At 45.6% G+C, this 22241-nt stretch overlaps 1 protein-coding gene across 3 annotated transcripts in view; it reads right to left on the bottom strand.

Moving 5' to 3' along the window:
- The window catches only part of RNF10 (ring finger protein 10), a 41630-nt gene extending 23869 nt beyond the window's left edge, over positions 1-17761 (bottom strand). Inside the window, exons 1-3 of one of the 3 annotated variants that reach the window (XM_004054005.4) lie at positions 17116-17761; positions 5374-5570; positions 672-871 (exon numbers count right to left, since the gene is read on the bottom strand). In XM_004054005.4, the coding sequence (XP_004054053.1) occupies positions 672-871; positions 5374-5570; positions 17116-17272 (554 nt within the window). In that variant the 5' untranslated portion in view covers positions 17273-17761. Of the gene's footprint in view, positions 1-671; positions 872-5373; positions 5571-12605; positions 12703-17115 lie in introns of those variants that run through there. The other 2 variants (XM_055358162.2, XM_019038152.2) reach the window with 2 other exon arrangements.
- Positions 17762-22241: the final 4480 nt, after the last annotated feature.

Genomic DNA, 22241 nt, shown 5'->3' with positions numbered 1-22241 from the left:
AAAAAAAAAAAAAGAATTCCTCTTCCTGGCTGGGCGTGGTGGCTCATGCTTGTAATCCCAGCACTTTGGGAGGCCGAGGCAGGTGCATCACAAGGTCAGGAGTTCGAGAGCAGCCTGGCCAATATGGCGAAACCCCGTCTCTATCAAAAAAAAAAAAAATACAAAAATTAGACGGGGGTGGTGGTACGCACCTGTAGTCCCAGCTATTCGGGAGGCTGAGGCAAAAAAATCACTTAAACCCGGGAGGCAGAGATTGCAGTGAGCCGAGATCACGCCACTGCACTCTAGCCTGGGTGACAGAGCAAGACTACATCTCAAAAAAAAAAAAAACTTTCCTCTTCCTTATAAAGGAGAGACTAAATCTCAAAGCTGTTAAGTTACTTAAGGTCAAAGGCTGAAACAAGATTCAAATCTAGGTCCAATTCCAAACATGTTTTCTACCTTATCATGATACTAACAGTTATTTAAGCATTATATTAAGTACCAAAAACATCCACCTGGAAAGTGGGTAAAAGAAAGGAAGGGCGGGGCAGTGGCGAACAGAAAAAGAACGAGACTAATTCCCTTTCTGCTTCTTTCCCACAATAGCTTAAAAAAAGCCTCTCACAGTGGCACCACAGCTATCCGGAGAGTCCTACTTTCCCTTTCCTCTGAGGGGTAGCAATACTCACTTGGCCTGTAAAAAGAGTTCCTTGTTAAAAGGCTTATGTCCCCACTTGTTCCTCTTTCCCCAGCTACCATGTCCACTGCCTTCAAAGTGACCCGTCTGGCCACGGGGTTCAAAAGTGAAATTCAACAAGTGGTTCAGGTTGATCTTCTTAGGACCAGAGAACTGGGCAGGGCTAAACTCTGCCCGTTGAGCCTCTGCTACCTAGAGAGAATGAGAATGAATCAGTATTTCAGATTAGGATGACACTGATTTATAGCAGAAACCCAAAAAAACCCTCCTTTTACACAGCTTTTTTTTTTGAGACGGAGTCTTACTCTGTCATCCAGGCTGGAGTGCAATGGCACGATCTTGGCTCACTGCAACCTCTGCCTCCCAGGTTCAAGTGACTCTCCTGCCTCAGCCTCCTGAGTAGCTGGGATTACAGGCGTGTGGGATTAAACCACACCCAGCTGATTTTTGTATTTTTAGTAGAGACAGGGTTTCGCCATGTTGACCATGCTGGTCTCCAACTCTTGACCTCAGGTGATCCACTCACCTCAGCCTCCCAAAGTGCTGGGATTACAGGCATGAGCCACCTCGCCCGGCCAGGAAGAGGAATTTTTTTTTTTTGAGACAGAGTCTCACTCTGTCGCCCAGGCTGGAGTGCAGTGGCGTGACCTCAGCTCAAAAAAAAAAAAAAAGTATGTAGCATTTCCTCTTATGCAGTCTTCCTCCTAAGATGTGCCTGCTTCCCGTTCTCCCGCTGTAAGTTCCCTGAGGGCTCCCCAGCCATGTTTCCTGCACAGCCTGCAGAACTGTGAGTCAATTAAGCCTCTCTTTTTCATAAATTACCCAGTCTCAGGTAGTTCTTAATAGCAATGAGAGAATGGACTAATACAGTCTTTAAAAATAAATACAAAGCTAGGCAACGGTAATGCACACCTGCACTCTCAGCCACTCAGGAGGCTGAAGAGGGGCACCTGAGACCAGGAATTCAAGTCTGCAGTGCACTATGATACACCTGTGAAGAGCCACTGCACTCCAGCCTGGGCAACAGGGTGAGATTCTGTGTTTAAAAAATGAAATCTAAAATTTAAAAATAAAATCAGGATGGGTGACCAGGAATAGTAGCTCATGCCTGTAATCCCAGCTCTTTGGGAGGCTGAGGTAGGCGGATCACCTGAGGTCAGGAGTTCGAGACCAGCCTGGGCAATATGATGAAACCCCATCTCTACTGAAAATAAAAAAAAAAATTAGCCGGGTGCAGTGGCAGGTGCCTGAAATACCAGCTACTCAGGAGGCTGAGGCAGGAGAATCGCTTGAACCCGAGAGGCAGAGGTTGCAGTGAGCCAAGATCACACCATTGCACTCCAGCCTGGCATCAAGAGCAAAACTCCATTTCAAAAAAAAAAAACAACACTAGGATGGGCGCAGTGGCTCACATCTATAATCCCAGTGCTTTAGGAGGCCAAGGAGGGAGGATCATTTGAGGCCAGGAGTTTGAGACCAGCCTAGACAACACAGGGATCCCATGTCTCTACAAAAAGTTTAAAAATTAGCCAGGCTTAGTGATGCATGCCTGTGGTCCCATCTACTTGGAAGGCTGAGGTGGGAGGATAATTTGAGCCCAGTAGGTCAAGGCTGCGTGGGCCACGATCATGCCACTGCACTCCAGCCTGGGCAACACCACAAGACCCTGTCTCAAAAATAATAAATTAAAAATAATTAAATACAACTGGAGGTATACCATCCAGTCAGATAACTTCCTTTTTTATATTAACAACCAAGCTTAAAGATAATGCCGCATTCTGGGCCGGGTGCGGTGGCTCATGCCTGTAATCCCAGCACTTTGGGAGGCTGAGGCGGGCGGATCATGAGGTCAGGAGATCGAGACCATCCTGGCTAACACAGTGAAACCCTGTCTCTACTAAAAATACAAAAAATTAGCTGGGCATGGTGGCAGGCGCCTACAGTCCCAGCTACTCGGGAGGCTGAGGCAGGAGAATGGCGTGAATCCAGGAGGCAGAGCTGGCAGTGAGCCGAGATCACGCCACTGCACTCTAGCCTGGACGACAGAGCGAGACTTCGTCCAAAAAAAAAAAAAAAGCAAACAAAAAAACGCCACATTCTCCACATTCTGTTTGCTTGTGCAACACAGGAAGCCCAAGACTTCCAGGTCATCCCTTATTTTTCATCTCCACATGGCTCTGATCTCTTTAATCAAACAGTCTTCCACCCTTAATGCCCCAAACTTAGATCTAAGAGCTTGTGCTCAGTCAACAAAATCCTCCACATTCTCAACCTTTTATCATCTTCAGCTTGTCCTAGCTGGCCCACTCACTTTCTCTGACGCCACTCATACTTCCTGATTATCCTCGCAATACCCTGAACTCCAGGTCCTTGACCTCCTCTCTTCCAATTAGCTTGCCCCTCCCATCTCAGCCAACCACAACTACAGGTTTCCCTTCTACAGCTGTAATGTCCAACACAGCAGCCAGTAGCTACATGTAGCTACTAAGCACTTGAAATGTGGCTGTACCACGTGGTAAACTTATAGATTTTAGATATATTGAGTTTAATATATTAAACGTATTAAAATGGACTTTTTACTTCTCTAGCGCAGGCAGCTAGAAAATGTATGATTACACACATGGCTTGATCTATTAGACAGGAGTGTTCTGTAGTCTAGACCAACAACCACAACCTCTTCCACTATCTTAACTTTGAGCATTCTGTTGTCCAGACAGGAATACACTCCTTCCCCAGGTTTAGTCCTGACTCCAACAATTCTTTACCCCCACTAGGACCTCCAAATCAATGATCCAACCCCTCAGATTTGGCTTAGATCCTGTGGTCCACTGCCCACTTCCTTTTTTAAATTTTTATTTATTATTTATTTATTCACTTATTTATTTGGAGATGGAGTCTTGCTCTGTCGCCCAAGCTGGAGTGCAGTGGTGCGATCTCAGGTCACTGCACCTTTCACCTTCTGGGTTCAAGCAATTCTCCTGCCTCAGCCTCCCAAGTAACTGGAATTACAGGCACCTGCCATCACGCCCGGTTAATTTTTGTATTTTTAGTAGAGACAGAGTTTTGCCATGTTAGCCAGGCTGGTCTCAAACTCCTGGCCTCAGGAGATCCACCCTCCTTGGCCTCCCAAAGTGCTGGGATTACAGCTGTGAGCCACTGCGCCTGGCCCCATCACCCACTTCTTCATATATCTGCTGTATTCACCTGGCAAAACCTTCCCCTGATTAATTCAACTCTTTTCCTATTCCACATCAGCCCTGGAGCAGACAAACAGGGTTAACAAATACAACCACAGCAACCAGCCTCACCACAGTAGACCCTCATGTGCCTGGAAGTACTACAATCCTAGTACGCTTCTGCAGTCCATTCATTCCCTCACTTTCCCAGACAACTCCTTCACTCCTCAGGCTTCCAAATCTCCTCTTGGCTCACCTTATATATTCCATTGAGAAAATTAGAACAATCAGAAAAGAATTCCAACTACCTCCGAACCCACCTCCATCACCAGGCCTTCCTTTTGTTACTGGGGATGAACTGGTAGAGTTCCTATCTAAGACAACTGCTCCACTTCTCACTAGATCTCAAGGACTCAAGGACATTGCTCAGCAATTCTCTCCCTTTTCCCCACATCACTTTGCCTCTCACCAGAACCATCCCATGAGCAGAGACAAGCTATCATTTCCCTAATCTTAAAATCCCTCAGCCGGGTGTGGTGGCTCACGCCTGTAATCCCAGCACTTTGGGAGGCCAAGATGAGAGGATTGCTTAAGGCCAGGAGTTCAAGAGCAGCCTAGACAACATAGTGAGATCCACTCTCTACAAAAGAAAAAGAAAAAAATTAGCCAGGCATGGTGGCATGCACCTGTATTTCCAGCTACTCAAAGCTGAGGTGGGAGGATCACTTGAGCCCAGGAGGTCAAGGCTGCAGTGAGCCATGATCATGCCAATGTACTACAGAGCAAGACCATCTTAAAACAGAGCAAGACCATCTTAAAACAACCATATAGTGTGCTCCCTTGCTTCTTTTAGTCTCTCTCAAAATCCACCTCCTCAGAGAAGGTGTCTTTAAAGCACCTTCTAAAACTGTTTTCCTTGTTACTCTCTATCCCTTTACTTCCCTCAGTCTATATATTTTTTTTATCTGTCTTACTCTATCATAATTGCATGGTATGAAACGTAATTTACTCTATCAGTCTCTTGTAGATAGGCATTTAGGTTATTTCCCAATTTCGCAACTACAAACAAAGCAGTGAATACCCTTGTACATAAATGTCTTTATGCACTTACAGAAGCATAGCTAAGAAACTCCTAAAAAAAATTTGAGACTATAGATATATGCATTTTACATTTTGCTAGATTACAAAGGCAAATGTCATTAATGTCATTTTATTACCTAAATATTCCAAAAAGTACCTCTAATTCAAGAGTGATAACAGAAAGACCATACAAATTAAGGAACCCCAAATTTGTCATAAAGGAAATTTTCCTTCCTCCAAAGAAATTTTCATAACCTTCAGGGGAAAAAAGGAGGCAAGGTTTCAAACCTGGTTAACCCTCTCACCTACTCAAGACTGCTTTGATTATCTATTCCTCTACCCCTTGTTTCCGTTCTCAACTACTGATAAACTGGGGGACGGGGGATGGGATCAAATCTCATGCTTATGCTCTAGAAAGGACATTCTCAAATTCCATACCTCATCTCGTCTTCCACCATTAAAAGAAGAGCTAAAGAGTTTGCTGCTGCCGCCGCCCCTTTGAGGAGGCATCTTGTTAAAAGTCTTGCTTTTCTGTGAACTGGAGCGACGGGATTGGTTGTTAAAACTTTCATTTTTGGGGTAGGAAAGTTCACGTTTGCGATTATAACGCTTGGATCCACTGGAGTTCTTTCCATCTGAAAGCAAGAAACACAAAAGAACGTCTTAAGATGATACATTCACTTAGCCAACTGCCCTCCACCTCCCAGCAAAAAATAAGGGTGAATAGGCCCTTTGACCACCTTCAGGAATCTGGGTTTGGGCCAGAGCAGGAGTGCTTTGAGCAAGACAACACATAGTAGAGTGTTTTTTTCTTGCAATAATGAAGCCTAACGGGTCCCCTCCCTCAAAACAAACACAGCGTAGATCAAACCACATGGATTCTCAATCCATAATGTCTTTACTTTACACAGCTTAACCACTGTCCTTGTAAAAGTTCAGTCAGATAAAGTTACAGGAAATGAAACAGCCATTCTGTATTAAGGAAAAGTATTTTACCTGGTAACAGGACAGAAGAGATTCCTTTTTAAATTACCAAATTCTATACTACAAGGGGTTGTCCTAGGCCTTAGCAAATATATTCAAAAGGCATAACAGCAAAACCGTGTTTACAGAAGCTCTAGAGGTCAAATTCAGAAGCTGTTAAATTGACAGAACAAAAGAAGCTGAGCTCTAAAAGCATACTGGGGGCTGGGCGCAATGGCTCACGCCTGTAATCCCAGCATTTTGGGAGGCCGAGGCAGGTGGATCACCTGAGGTGAGGAGTTTGAGACCAGCCTGGCCAACACGGTGAAACCCCATGTCTATTAAAAATACAAAAAATTAGCCGCGCATGGTGGCGGGCACCTATAATCCCAGATACTTGGGAGGCTGAGGCAGGAGAATTGCTTGAACCTGGGAGGCAGAGGTTGCAGTGAGCCGAGATCGTGCCACCGCACTCTAGCCTGGGCAAAGAGCAAGATTATCTAAAAAAAAAAATTTAATTACATAAATAAAAGCATATTGGATCAGATTGAGTCATATCCTTTTTAAAAATGGCCAGGCGCGGTGGCTCATGCCTGTAATCCCAGCACTTTGGGAGGCCGAGGTGGGCGGATCACGAGGTCAGGAGATTGAGACCATCCTGGCTAACACAGTGAAATCCTGTCTCTACTAAAAATACAAAAAAAAAAAAAATTAGCCGGGCATGGTGGCGGGCACCTGTAGTTCCAGCTACTCGGGAGGCTGAGGCAGGAGAACGGCGTGAACCCTGGGAGGCAGAGCTTGCAGTGAGCTGAGATCGTGCCACTGCACTCCAGCCTGGGCGACAGAGCGAGACTCCGTCTCAAAAAATAAAAAATAAAAATGTTGTTTTTCTCTTCAATTATAATATGTGTTCAATTCTGAAAATAGTGTAGAATAATTTAAAGTTGCCAGTACCCACAGAGCACTAACTCATTAACATTGTTTTCCTTTTAATCTCCACTTTACATACGTGTCACAAATCTTATATAAAATGACAAGCATAGAAGATATATTGTTTTCTGCTTACTACTCTGTGAGCATTTTTATGCATCCCTAGTCTTCAAAAGCATGATTAATTGCTGTACCCTTCTTGGCCACATACTTACAGAATAATGTAACCAATCTCCCATTGTTGTATATTTAGGTGGCTTCTAATTGTTAGTTAGTTTAATATAATACCATTGGGAGTCTCTACACAGAGGCTTATGTGATTATGTCAAATTCTCAAAAAGTGGAACTGACAGATAAAATATGGTCATTAAAGCCATTTACACATTCCTAGGTTGCTTTCTAGAACCGTTACACCGATTTATTTATACTCTAACAACATAATAATTACTTATGCACTTTATTTATTTAGAGACAAGGTTTTGCTCTGTCACCCAGGCTAGAGTGCAGTGGCACAATCTCGGCTCACTACAACCTCCACCTCCCAGGCTCAAGCCACCCTCCCACTTCAGCCTCCTGAGCAGCTGAGACTACAGGCACTCACCACCATGTCCAGCTGATTTTTGTGTTTTTTGTAGAGATGAGGTTTGCCTTTGTTGCCCAGGCTGGTCTCAAACTCCAGAGCTCAAGTGATCCATCTGCTCAGCCTCCCAAAGTGCTGGTATTATAGGCATGAGCCACCACTCCCAGCCAATTTTTTTTTTTTTTTTGTAGAGTTGGGGTCTCACTTTGTTACCCTGACTGGTTTCCAACTCCTGGACTCAAGCAATCCTGCCTTGGCCTTCCAAACTGTTAGGATTAAAGGCATGAACCACCATGCCTGGTTTATCTTTTTTTTGTTTTTAACAGTCTCACTCTATTGCCCAGGCTGGAGTGCAGTGGCGCAATCTCGGCTCACTGCAACCTCTACCTCCCGGGTTCCAGCAATTCTCCTGCCTTGGCCTCCCAAGTAGCTAGGATTACAGGCATGAGCCACCACGCCTGGCTAATTCTGTATTTTTAGTAGAGATGGGGTTTCGCCACATTGGCCAGGCTGGTCTCGACCTCCTGACCTCAGGTGATCCACTCACCTCGGCTTCCCAAAGTACTGGGATTACAGGCATGAGCCACCACGCCCAGCATGTTTTATTCCCCCAGGGTGGAAAGCAGTGGTGCCATCATAGCACACTGCAGCCTCAACCTCAGCTTAGCATCTTTCCAACTCAGCCTGCCAGCTAGGACTGCAGGTGTGCACCACCACACCCAGCTAATTTTTAAATTTATTTTGAGACAGGATCTTACTTTTGTCACCCAGGCTGGAGTGCAGTGGCATGATCTCGGCTTACTGCAGCCTCCATCTCCTGGGTTCAAGCAATCCTCCTGCCTCAGCCCCCCAAGTAGCTGGGACTCCAGGCATATACACCATTCTTGGCTTATTTTTATATTTTTGACATAGACGGGGTTTTGCCATGTTGCCCAGACTGGTCTCAAACTCCTGAGCTCAAGCGATCCACCAGCCTCAGCCTCCCAAAGTGCTGGGATTACAGGGGTGAGCCATCAGGCCCGACCTAATTTTTTAATTTTTTTGTGCAGACAGGGGTCTCACTATGTTGCCCAGGCTGGTCTCAAACTCCTGGGCTCAGGCGATCCTCCAGGCTCAGGTGATCTTCCCATCTCAGCCTCCCAAAGTGCTGGGATTATAAGCATGAGCCATGGGGTCTGGCCCCACTTTTATCTTATTACAATGATTCTCAATCTTGCCAGTTCATAGGAATCACACAGATGAGCTTTTATGGAATTCCTATGCTCAGGCCTCACCCTCTAAGATTCTGATATAACTATACAAAAGTACCCGTCTGCAGACCTGTAATATTATCTGAGTAATTTTTTAAACTTAGAAAAAATTATTTCTTGGTAAGTACAATCACCAGCTTTTTATAGCAGGCTAAATAAATTCAAGGTTAAACAATGCCTCAGAAAGAAAAAAATGTAAGTTAATAAATCAGAGACCAAATTTTGAAAGCAACCACTTCACGCCCATAGTCTGTCAACCTCACTGTATAAATGAGATGTCATTCTCTGCAAACCTGACCACCTAAAACCTGGGAGTCAATCTAAACCATGTGAAATGGCAGCAATGTAAACAGAACAGTCACAGAAACAGACTAGGTTCACTCCTACCAGTTACCCTTAAATCCTGCTTACGGACAGTGACCCTTACCTTAGTTACAATTTAAGGCCAGGCATGGTGGCTCATGCCTGTAATCCCAGCACTTTGGGAGGCCAAGGCAGGCAGATCACATGAGGCCAGAAGTTCGAGACCAGCCTGGCCAACATGGTGAAGCCCCATCTTTACTAGAAATACAAACATTAGCCAGGTGTGGTGCCACACGCCTGTAATCCCAGCTACTTGGGAGGCTAAGGCATGAGAATCATTTGAACCCGGGAGGCAGAGGTTGCACTGAGCTGAAATCATGCCACTGCACTCCAGCCTGGGCAGCAGAGTGAGACTCTGTCTCAAAAAACAAATAAATAAAGTTAGAACTTAAAAACTAAACTTTTACCTATTACTTCAGTTAGCAACAGTTAGTGTCAAACATGGCACTAATAGTAACAATTAGAAAGCAAAGTTTCAGCGCTGGACTTGGTGGCCCATGTCGGTTATCTCAACACTTTGGGAAGCCAAAGCAAGAGGATCACTTGAGTCCATGAGTTTGCGACCAGCCTGGGCAACACAGCAAGACCCCATCTCTACAAAAAATTTAAAAATTAGCTCAATGTGGTGGCACACCCCTGCAGTCCTAGCTGAGAGGCTGAGTTGGAAGGATTGCTTAAGCCAAGGTTGAGGCTGCAGTGTGCTATGATGGCACCACTGCTCTCCACCCTGGGCTACAGAGTGAGCCTCTGTCTCAAAAAAAGAAAAAGATAAACCAGGCATAGTGGTTCAAGAGTTCAAGGATGATGGCACCACTGCTCTCCACCCTGGGCTACAGAGTGAGCCTCTGTCTCAAAAAAAGAAAAAGGCCAGGCACGGTGGCTCACGCCTGTAATCCCAGCACTTTGGGAGGCTGAGGCGGGCGGATCACGAGGTCAGGAGATCAAGACCATCCTGGCTAACATGGTGAAACCCCGTCTCTACTAAAAATACAAAAAATTAACCAGGCGTGGTGTCGGGAGCCTGTAGTCCCAGCTACTCAGGAGGCTGAGGCAGGAGAATGGTGTGAACCTGGGAGGTGGAGCTTGCAGTGAGCCAAGATTGCGCCACTGCACTCCAGCCTGGGCGAGAGAGTGAGACTCCATCTAAAAAAAAAAAAAGAAAAAGATAAACCAGGCACAGTGGTTCAAGAGTTCAAGGATCTCTTAAGCCAAGGAGTTCAAGGTTTCAGTCAGTTATGTTTGCACCACTGCATGCCAGCCTAAGTGACAGAGCGAGAGCTTGTCTCAAAAAAAAAAAAAAGCCAGGCACGATGGCTCATGCTTGTAATCCCAGCACTTTGGGAGGCCAAGGCAGGTGGATCACGAAGTCAGGAGATAGAGACCATCCTGGCTAACATGGTGAAACCCCATCTCTACTAAAAATACAAAAAATTAGCCAGGCGTGGTGGCGGGCGCCTGTAGTCCCAGCTGCTCGGGAGGCTGAGGCAGGAGAATGGCGAGAACCCGGGAGGCGGGGCTTGCAGTGAGCGGAGATCGCGCCACTGCATTCCAGTCTGGGTGACAGAGTGAGACTCTGTCTCAAAAAAAAAAAAAAAAAAAAAAAGGAAAACTCAGGGGATGCAGAACCCCAGCTAACTCAGCCACATTCTCTTGCTTTGCTTTCCTTAACTCCATTTCACATCACCTCAAGCAAAGGAGATTCTACGAGGATAGGTATATAAAGAAAACACATATCCCCCAACCTCATTATCCAAGACTGTTTCAGATGATCCTGGACCCTACCTGTTTGACCCTAACTGCTGCTTTCAAGATGCACCTCATGGTTTGCACAGATTTAGGTAAAGCCAGATTCTACCTGGCAAGGGCTTATTAAGAAAGTAAACTGGCCAGACACGGTGGCTCATGCCTATAATCCCAACGCTTTGGGAGGCCGAGGCGGGCGGATCACCTGAGGTCGGGAGTTCGAGACCAGCCTGACCAACATGGAGAAACCCCGTCTCTACTAAAAATACAAAAAATTAGCTGGGCATGGTGGCGCATGCCTGTAATCCCAGCTACTCCGGGGGCTGAGGCAGGAGAATAGCTTGAACCCGGGAGGTGGAGGTTGCGGCAAGGCCGAGACTGCACCACTACACTCCAGCCCGGGCAACAAGAGCAAAACTCTGTCTCAAAAAAAAAAAAAAAAGAAAGAAAAAAAGAAAGTAAACCGGCACTCAGCAAGAAGGCTGTCTTCATTTCTTCACTTATTACCACACTGGCAAGGAAACAGTTTCATAATGCTTACAGAAATGCTCACTGATAGACAGTAAACTGCTCACTTCCAAAACACATAACAACTGACCACATCATGATTAGTGATTTTAGTTGCCAAAATCAACTCGTTTCTCGTCTTCCACTTACCTAAGGGTATGAAGACAGATATGTCAAGTGAGAGACTGGCTCTTATCTCTAGACCCAGGCAAAAGGCAGCTAAAGGTTGAAGGTACCATCAGGCCTGGGACCCAGAGATAAAATTCAGAGTATTATTTTTGAAATGTTTTGTGGACAACTTGCCAGGATATACATGGGAAAAACTCGAGGGTAGAACAGGAGTGATAAGATGATCCACTTTAGATTTTGGAAAACAGAAAAAATATCAAGTTCCTGGGAGAAGGAACTATGAGTGAAGTTTTAAATCTCAGAGTGGTGGTTGTCAATCCTGGCTGCACACCAGAATCACTTGCACAGACTTTTTAAATTATGAATGCCCAGGACCCACGGGTTCAATCTAGGCTTAAAGAATCAGAAAAAGGCCAGGCACAGTGGCTTATGCCTGTAACCCCAGCACTTTGGGAGGCTAAGGTGGGAGGATCATTTGAAGCCAGGAATTTGAGACCAGCCTGGGCAACATGGTGAGACCCCCATCTCTACAAAAAAAAATAATAATAAATTCCTAGGAAGGGGCCCCACACACTCCTATTTTTTTTTTTTTTTTTAAAGTTCCTCACGAGGTCAGGAGTTTGAGACCAGCCTGGCCAACACGGTGAAACCCATCTCTACTAAAAATACAAAAATTAGGCCGGTGTGGTGGTAGACACCTGTAATCCCGCTACTCAGGAGGCTGAGGCAGAAGAATTGCTTAAACCCGGAAGGCAGAGGTTAAAGTGAGCTGAGATCACGCCACTGAACTCCAGCCTGGGTGACAGAGCAAGACTGTCTTGAGGGAAAAAAAAGTTCCTGAGGAGATTCTGATGCACAGCCACCACTGAGAACAACTGCCAAGAACTACCGTCAAGACACATTCCAAAATGGACAAGACCACTAAACTCAGGCTCCAGAGTCGACAAATAAATGACTTAAAAACTTAACCCAGCTTCTCAGTTGTTCCACATTTCCCTAATGGAAAGGTCTCCACCAAGTAGCAGTAGGTATATCTCAGCCTCCCCCCATTACCAAATTAAGGGCCACAAGTTTTTCACAGTTAAATTACTTGGCATCCTCATTTCTAGCTCTAGTTCTAACAGGTGGCTCAGCCTAGAGGTCAGAATACCAGTCAGCAAGTTTCTGCTGCTGATTCATGCTGTAATCACAAGCAAGTTGCTTACCCATCATCCAGAGTAGTTGACAAGCACCTCCAGAGGGGCAACATATGGCCTTACTACAGAATCAACTGACAACAAATTGAATCCAGCTGAAATTAGTAATTCTGAATGAAAGGAAGAGAGAGGTGGTATCAGGAATGATGCACATGCCAGTAAGTTATCTGCTTGCTAAGTGTGATTATACAAAGCTTATTGAAAAATACCGCCTAGGACTTCATAAAAATTTACTTGGACAAATCACTCTTAACACTGCTAAGCCTCTATTTTCTTATCTGTGAAACAGGACTAATATTCTACCATACTTCCTCATAGAATCATGAGGATTAAGAAAGAAAACTTCTGTAAAATGCCTACCATAGTGGCTGACACACAGTTTTACTATGATTTGAAAGCCTATCATTAATAAATCCAAATCGTTCCTGTCAAGAGCACCCACTAGACTTCCAATGAAGCCATGTAAACCAAGGAATCCAGCCAACGGGCCCTGAAATTCTTTTAATTTCTCTAAGTGGTTTTACTGAAGGCTTCAAATCACCTCAATTTTCAAAGCCATTAAAATCTCCAGGTCCATTTACAGCTCAGAGGCATTCTTCAAGGCAGATTACCACTAGTAACCTGGTTTCTGGTACCAGAATAACAGGAAGAATGCCAGGGCAGTGCTTCATACCACCAACCTCAAAATAACTGCCTCATAATACCTGACCTTCCCTTAACCTCCCTGGCAGTTCTATCGGCCCAGGGGGATGGGACAAGAGTCTGGTTCCTGGCCAGAGTCCACTGTCTGCCCATAAACGGCCTACCTTCTCTCTTGCCTCTCTTTCTTTGCTCCCTCTAAATGACTTTCCCCACTTTCTAACCCACCTTCTCTCCTCTGAGCTATATTCACGGGATATTTACTGCTGCATGTTCTCAGAAATACCTATTAACACTACTGGAATGAAGCTGTAGGAATATAATCAAGAAAAGGAATGTTATATAAATGTTCGGGCAATTAGCCCAGGCAAAGAAACTGTGGTATGCGACTCTAGCCGGAAAGATCAAGAAAATCCTGGTAGCCAAATTTACATATTTCCTGTGTACAAATGAAGGGCAAATTTAAGCCAGCCACTGGAACAAAATCTCAAAGAAATTAATCATGTAGCTAGGAAGCAAATGGCCATTAATGACAGTTTACAGAATAGAAACCAAAGGGCTTTCTTCCACGAGGTAGAAAAGGGGGAGAAAAAAAGTGACTTAAATATTTGAATACTGAAAACTCTTGCTCTTTTCACCTTGACAAAAGATAAACTATCTTTTCACCTTACGCTTGTTTTCCCCTCAACTCAGTACTCTGTAATTCAAGAGGTCCTTACAATGATTCCCAGCAGAATCAAGTATATGAAGTGTTCAGCTTATGAGATACTGCAGAAATCTTTTTATGGGATTATGCAGAGCGTGAGTGTACCCTTTTGTTAGCGCAACCCTCTCATCGTGAAGTCATTGCATCAGAGCTCCTGAGTATCTGCTGTAGCAGCACTGGTCTTAGCTGTTACGTTCCTAAGGCAGCTTAGTTTCAACTTTAAAAATCAGCCAATATCCAGAGTTTCCTAACCTTTTAATCTCCACATATTCTGCCTTTTAATTTGTTCCTAAATGCAAGCAGTGGATTATGGCTAGTGAAGAAGCATGGATTTGGCTACAAAGCCCATCCTTCCTTGCTAAGCAAACACGCACAGCAGAAGCCAGAAAAGCAGACACTGGCGGTGGCAAACATGGTCAAGCTTTCTAACACACACATTAAACAAAAAAAAAGAATGCTGCCTCAAGGCACACATGTGTATTTGTAAAATCTAACAAAGGGCCTTTACATGAGTTTTTGTTTTTTTTTAGACGGGCTGGAGTGCAATGGTACAATCTTGGCTTACTGCAACCTCCGCCTCCCGGTTTCAAGGGATTCTCCTGCCTCAGCCCCCCGAGTAGCTGGGATTACAGGTGCGCACCACCACGCCGGACTAATTTTTTGTACTTTTAGTAGAGACGGGGCTTCACCATGTTGGCCAGGCTGGTCTCAAACTCCTGAACTCAGATGATCCACCTGCCTCGGCCTCCCAAAGTGCTGGGATTACAGGCGTGAGCCACCGCACCCAGCCTACATGAGTTTTTACAGAAGTTTTCCTGTTTTGAGATGGGGTCTCGCTCTGCCACCCAGGCTAGAGTGCAGTGGAGTGATCGTGGCTCACTGCAACCTTGAACTTCTGGGTTTAAGTGCTCTTCCTCCTCCCCTGCCTCAGCTTCTTCACAGCTGGGACTACAGGTGCGTGCCACCACGCCCGGCTCATTTATTTTTTTGTAGGACAGGGTCTCAAACTCCTGGGCTCAAGTAATCGGCCTGCCTCAGCCTCCCAAAGTGCTGGGATTATAGCCACCCAGCCCATTTGAAATGTTAACAATGACAAATACTTGCTTTGGTCAAACTACTATAGAATTCTGTATCATCTTGTCGGGTAATCAGAGTTAATTCCACTAACCAACATATTCAAAGTGAAGGACATAGCAGTAAAATTCCTTAAATACCTGTTTGTTTGTTTTATTTTAAGTTGTCACAAGCTTTCACCTACTGCTATAAGAAATAAACTTAAGGCATTTATTGCAACTGACTAATGAATGTATGTTAGTGGCTTAAAGAGGAGCCCCAGAAAAATTAGTTGAGAATTCAGACAGTTGGAGAACCAAATCCTTAACATACATCTGGGAATAGAGTACAAAAATAAACTTACTTATCAATTGCTTTGAACAGACCACTCTAAACCAGTTCCAACACTGACCAAAAGGACTGGTTACCTTCTATCTTTTGAGGGATCTATGGCAAAGCTACCCATGTGCAGAACTGCAAAATCAGTCTGCATACATGCCATTTCCTGACACGGCCCGAGAACCCATACTCCTAATGGTCTCACACCAGGTAAACAAGTTTGCCATATCCAGCAGGTGAACTCTGAGCGAGTTAGCAGACCTTACAATTTTTTGTTTTTTTTGTTTGTTTTAAGTCAGCCTTAGTTTTCTTTTTACTGTTTAGAGATGGGGGTCTCTGTTACCCAGGCTGGATGGTATGCAGTATCGTGATATAGCTCACCACAGCCTCAACTTCCTTGAGCTTAAGCGATCCTCCCACCTTACCCTTCCAAGTAGGTAGGGTTACAGGTGTGTGCCACCACACTCGGCTAATTTTTTTTTTTTCTTATGGAGACGAGGGTCTTACTATCTTGCCCAAGCTGGTGTGAAACTCCTGGGCTCAAGCTATCCTCCCACCTCAGCCTCCCAAAGTGTTCGGATTACAGGCATGAGCCACCGCTCCCGGTCTCACTCTAAACAGTTTTTTTAATCTTGACAAGTTTTAAACTGGACCTCCACATTTAGGGACTTCAAATATTTCCCTCTCTGCCACAACATCCCCACTGTCGCTGAATACACCTTCCTATTACTGCTAATGTAACTGAAATACAAAAGAGAGCAGAGATTAGTACAAACTTCGAAATAAAATGAAGAACACCGGGACTCTAGCCTCTGCCAACTCCTAACATCCTGCCTGCTCAGTTTATTCCTTCTTTAAATATGAACAATTTCACCCTGGTAGACAAGTCAGTGACTGGCACAGTGAAAACACAGGTAAAAACTTCACCTAGTACTTGGCACATGTTAAGCCCTCAATTAAAGGTAGCTATTATCAACATGGTCATAATATTGACAGACTTGATTACAGAAATAAAACCTTCCCTGTTAAAGGACAATCCTATAGTCCAACACACAACCATAGACATTGTGTGTATTTGGCGCAAAATAGACGTCAGATACCCTAAGACCTCAGTTCATTTGTTTTGTTTTTAGTTTGTTTTTTAAGTTTATTTAATTATATTACCTCCACCTACCTTCACAAGTAAGTAAACTCGGGGCACTCACTCAAGGTCTGGCAAACTGGGACCCAAAAAGACTGAATTCATAGTCTGCGCTCTTAACCCCACAATGAATAGCCACTGAAGGATGAGTTCCTCTTCAACAGAGGAATGGATCTGGGACCAGGTTATTAAATAAGAGATCTCAGTTTGAAAGGTCCTTGGGCCCTCACCCACCCGTCTAAACGTGAACACTATCCAATGTTAATTCAACATTAAAGGGTAGAACAACTTAGTGGTTTTAGGAGCGTGGACTGATGAGTCACACAAACCAAGTCTTAAGGCCTGCTGTGAGCCAAATACTAGCTGGGTGACCTTACCCTTTCCCATCATATGTAAAATGGGGATAAGAACAGCACCTGCTTAATCGAGCAGTTTTGAGTATTAATGTAAATGATCCACGTAAACCACGCAGCACAGCGCTCATTAACGTAACTGCAAATAATGAGAGCCATGGAAAAGGGCAGGTAGGAGCTATAAAAGAAAGTGGAGCCTGTCCCCGAGTAACCCAGCCGATGAGAGCAACGACTCTCCCCAGCAGCAGGGGCAGTCGCCCCCGCCCACTGCCGCAGGCCCGCCCTTACCGCTCTTGGGTTTAGACTCGCCGGCTGGCCCCGCCGAGGCGGAGCGGGGCGGCTGTTGCCCTTTGCTGCTGCCCGAAGAGGCGGAGGAGCTGTTGGAGCCGCTGTTCTTGTCCATGTCGGAGGCGGTGGCGGCGGCGTTGGGGGAGCTCAGCGGCATCAACGGGGGCCTCGGCGGCGACGGCGGTCGGAGCGGAGCGGGCGCGGCGGGGACCCAGGCTCATGGCGTTCAGGGCCGGCGGGGGTCGGCGGCGGCAGCGGTTCTCGGCCTTCATGGCGACATTTTTCCCTGTTTCCTTCCTTGGCTTCTCAAACTAGGAAGAGAAGCGGCGGACGGGGCTGTTAAGCCCGGCGGCAGCGGCGACCGAGGACGAGGAGGCCGGGGCTCGGGAGTCCGGGCCGGGCCTGGCGGGGCGGAGGCTGCGGGGGAAGGGGAGGCGAGGGAGGTTGCGCGAGCCCCGCCGGCCGGCCGGCCGGACACGCTCTCCCGCCGCGAGGCAGGGGAGAGGGCTGGCTGTCTTGGTGTCGGGGACTAGTGTCTCCGACACAGCAACGGATACTCGCCCCTGCGCCGAGGCCGACCTGCTCCGGGAATGGCGACGAGTCGCCAAACAGCATCTCAAAGAACCCGGATGGACTGTATATATAGTGGAGCGGGGGTGAGGTATTCTGGGAAATGTAGTTTTTGCCTACATCCGGGTCTCGTGGTTTGTTTTTTGGTTTTTGTTTGTTTGTTTTGGTTTTGTTTTTTTTTATTTCCTCCCCCACCTCCGCCCCAACCCCACTGTGAGGGCATTCAAAATAATGGGACTTGCAGTTGCTCCAAGTCGAGGTTTTTCACTTAGTACACTAAAAATACAGTAACAATAATAATATACACTGATAATAATGTAGCCAAACATTGGAATACCTGTGGAACTCGTTTATAGACTCGTTTGATTTATGGTTCTTTTTTTTGTTTTGTTTTGAGGCGGAGTCTCGCTCTGTCGCCCAGGCTAGAGTGCAGTGGCGCGATCTGGGCTGACTGCAAGCTCCGCCTCCCGGGTTCACGCCATTCTCCTGCCTCAGCCTCCCGAGTAGCTGGGACCACAGGCGCCCGCCACCACGCCCGGCTAATTTTTTGTATTTTTAGTGGAGACACGGTTTCACCATGTTAGCCAGGATGGTCTTGATCTCCTGACCTCGTGATCCGCCCACCTCGATCCGCCCACCTCGGCCTCCCAAAGTGCTGGGATTACAGGCGTGAGCCACCGCGCCCAGCCAATTTATGGTTCTTATTCTAGCGTTAATACCAATTGATTTATGGCCTTTAGTCTATCTCATATTAGGAATAATAATAATAACGTTAATAATGACAATACCTTACATTTAATATCACTTTACGGCACTTCTTCACACAGTACATCACTTTATTTCTTTAGCCTGGCGTGGCGGTGCGCACCTGTGGTCCCCATTACTCAGGAGACAGAGGCGGAAACAGGCCGTAGGCAGTGGTTCATGCGTGTAATCCCAACACTTTGGGAGGCAGAGGTGGAAGGATCCTTGGAGGCCAGGAGTTCCAGACCAGCCTGGGGAATATAGCGAGACCCCTGTCTCTAAAGAATAAAAATATTTTTTAAAAAATTAGTTGGGCAGCCGGGCGTGGTGGCTCACACCTGTAATTCCAGCCCTTTGGGAGTCGGGGGGGGGGGGGGGCAGATCACTTGAGGCCAGGAGTTCAAGACCAGCCTGGCCAACATAGCAAAATCCCGACCCTATTAAAAATACAAAAATTAGCTGGGCTCTGAATAAAATAGTTTGAATAAAACTAACTTTAATTTAAAAGAGAGAAAGAAAAAAAAATTAGCCAAGCATAGTGGCTGTGGCTGCACACCTGTAGTTCTAGCTACTCAGGAAACTGAGGTGGGAGGATCACCTGAGCCCAGCAGTTGGAGGTTGCAGTGAGATACGATCGTGCCAGTGCGCTCCAGTATGAGTGACAGAGAGGGAGACCCTGTCTAAACTTTTTTTTAAAAAGTAGAAACAGAGAACAAAAAGCAGATTAGTCATTTCAAAATTACTTTTCTTGTAAAGGTTTAAGCAGAATGGACTTCCTTATGTGGGGTAAAACTGACCAGTTTGGGGATTTGATGATTTCCCAGAAGGTCAGATAAACAATTTCGTTTAGGCGTGGTTGGGTAGAACTTCACCTTGAGTAACTCTGTTTTGGTTTGGTCTACTGTGCTGAAGCTCAGTGCAAAACAATGGGCTCCTATAAATTGTATTTAACAGCTGTTAACATTATCACATTTAATCTTCTCAATAACTAAATTTTAGACTAAGTGTGCCTGTAGTCCCAGCTACTCAGGAGGCTGAGGAGGGATGATCACTTGAGCCCAAGAGTATGAATCCAGCCTGGGTAACACAACAAGACTGTGTCCCTAAATAAATAAAATTTAAAGATGAGTAAATGGACTCCCAAAGTTCAGATAATTTGCCTATTATCACATAGCTAACAAGTGATGTTCTTACCTATGAGACAAGCAGTTCCTCATTTTACAGATACAGAATGAGATTTAGAAAATCATGCATATGGGGCCGGGCGCAGTGGCTCACACCTGTAACCCCAGCACTTTGGGAGGCCGAGCCGGGTGGATCAACAGGTCAGGAGTTCGAGACCAGCCTGACCAACATAGTGAAACCCCGTCTCTACTAAAAATACAAAAAAATTAGCCAGGCGAGGTGGTGCGCGCCTGTAATCTCAGCTACTGAGGAGGCTGAGGCAGGAGAATCACTTGAACCCAGAAGGCACAGGTTGCAGTGAGCCAAGACTGTGCCACTGTATTCCAGCCTGGGCAACAGAGCGAGACTCCATCTCAAAAAAAAAAAAAAAGAAGAAAATAATGTATGTGGGTCAGGTGCAGTGTAATCCCAGCACTTTTTGGGAGGCCTGTAATCCCAGCACTTTTTGGGAGTTCGAGGCGGGCAGATCACGAGGTCAGGATTTCGAGACCAGCGTGACCAATATAGTGAAACCCCGTCTCTCCTAAAAATACAACAATTAGCCGGGCGTGGTGGTGCACACCTGTAGTCCCAGCTACTTGGGAGGTTGAGGGAGGACAATCGCTTGAACCTGGGAGGCGGAGGTTGCAGTGAGCTGAGATTGGGCCACTGCACTCCAGCCTGGGTGACAGAGCGAGACTCTGTCTCAAAAAAAAAGAAAAAAAGAAAAAAAAAGGAAAATCATGTATGTGGCCAGGCAAGGTAGCTCAATCCCAACATTCTGGGAGGCTGAGGCAGGAAGATCACTTGATGTTAGGAGTTTGAGACCAGCCTGAACAACATAGTGAAACCCATTCTCTACTAAAAATTAAAAAACAAAAAACAAAAACATATGGTTTACAGATATAGATGCTAAGACTTTGGGAATCATATCACACCTATTTGTACTTTGGAAAATTACAAATGATTCCCTTCCAACCATAGTAGTTTGAGATTCAAAAGATCACATAGACATGCTATTAAGGAAATGACCAGGGCCAGGTGCGGTGGCTCACGCCTATAATCCCAGCACTTTGGGAGACTGAGGTAGGCAGATTGCCCAAGCCCAGGAGTTCAAGACCATTCAGGGCAACATGGCAAAACCCTGTCTCAACAAAAAATGCAAAAATCAGCCCAGTGTGGTGGTGCACACCTGTAGTCCCAGCTACTCAGGAGGTTGAGGTGGGAGGATGGCTTGAGCCTGGGAGGGTGAGAAGTGAGCTATGATTGTGCCACTGCACTCCACCCTGGGTGACAAAGTGAGATCCTGTTTCAAAATAAAGAATGAATGAATAAATAAGTAAATAAGACCAGCCTAGCCAAAATGGTGAAACCCCATCTCTACTAAAAATACAAAAATTAGCGCCAGGCATGGTGGCTCAGCACTTTGGGAGGCTGAGGCGGGTGGATTATCTGAAGTCAGGAGTTCAAGACCAGCCTGGCCAATATAGCGAAACCCCATCTCTACTAAAAATACAAAAATGAGCCTGGCATGGTGGCGCATGCCTGTAATCCCAGCTACTAGGGAGGCTGAGGCAGGAGGATCGCTTGAACCCAGGAGACAGAAGTTGCAGTGAGCCGAAGTCATGCCACTGCACTCCAGTCTGGGCAACAGAGCAAGACGCTACCTCAAAAAAAAAAAATGCCTTCCAACAGTCATTGTCCTACTTCACTTTTTACAGGTTTTCCTCCACAAATCATATGAAATAAGAGAACAGTGAAATACTGTTGGTCTGGATACTTAATCTGATGTGCAGAAGGAACAGCCCTAAATCCTGATATCCATTCTTTTATATAACTAGATATGGAAAATATAAGATTCTTTGATGAGACTTTATTTATTTATTTATTTATTTTTGAGATGGAGTCTGGCTCTGTCACCCAGGCTTCAGTGCAGTGGTGCAATCTCAGCTCACTGCAACCAGTGACTCCTGGATTGAAGGGATTCTCCTGCTTCAACCTCCTGAATAGCTGGGACTACAGGTGTGCACCACCATGCCTGGCTGATTTTTGTATTTTTGTAGAGACGGGGTTTCACCATGTTAGCCATGCTGGTCTCGAACTCCTGACCTCATGCAATCCGCCCACCTCGGGCTCCCAAAGTGTTGGGATTACAGGCATGAGCCACCGTGCCCAGCCACTTAATTTCTTTTAACAAAGACATGAGAATTATGGATACATGGATGAATCATTTCGCCCTTGTATCCTTCCTCTTTTTTTTCTCATCACTATACCAACGAGGACCTTCTATCATTCTTAAAATAAAAGAGAAAGAAACAGAAATCCCAGCGCAGTACTTCCCAAACGAAAGCGGTTAGGTGTCCATCTGCCAGGCTATATTAAACCAGGAAGAGAATTTTCATTTCAAAACAGTTTCTTCTATTGGCGCTTTCTCCTCGTGAAATATTTACAGGAAACATACATTTAAAATGGAATGAAAGCAGAAACATACAGTAATCCAAGCAAAACTCAAGAACGTCCATTCTTTATTTTGCACAAGACAGTCTGCATTACCCTTGCCATTAAAAAAAGACTGAAAATCTGGGGCTGAAGTAAAACACCCATGACATGCCACCTGGAGCTAGGAATGTAGCTTTGTGTCAGCAGGA

The sequence above is a fragment of the Gorilla gorilla genome, chromosome 10, assembly GCF_029281585.2.
Source record: "Gorilla gorilla gorilla isolate KB3781 chromosome 10, NHGRI_mGorGor1-v2.1_pri, whole genome shotgun sequence".
Lineage (NCBI taxonomy): Eukaryota > Metazoa > Chordata > Mammalia > Primates > Hominidae > Gorilla > Gorilla gorilla.
This window is presented reverse-complemented; position numbering and strand designations above follow the sequence as displayed.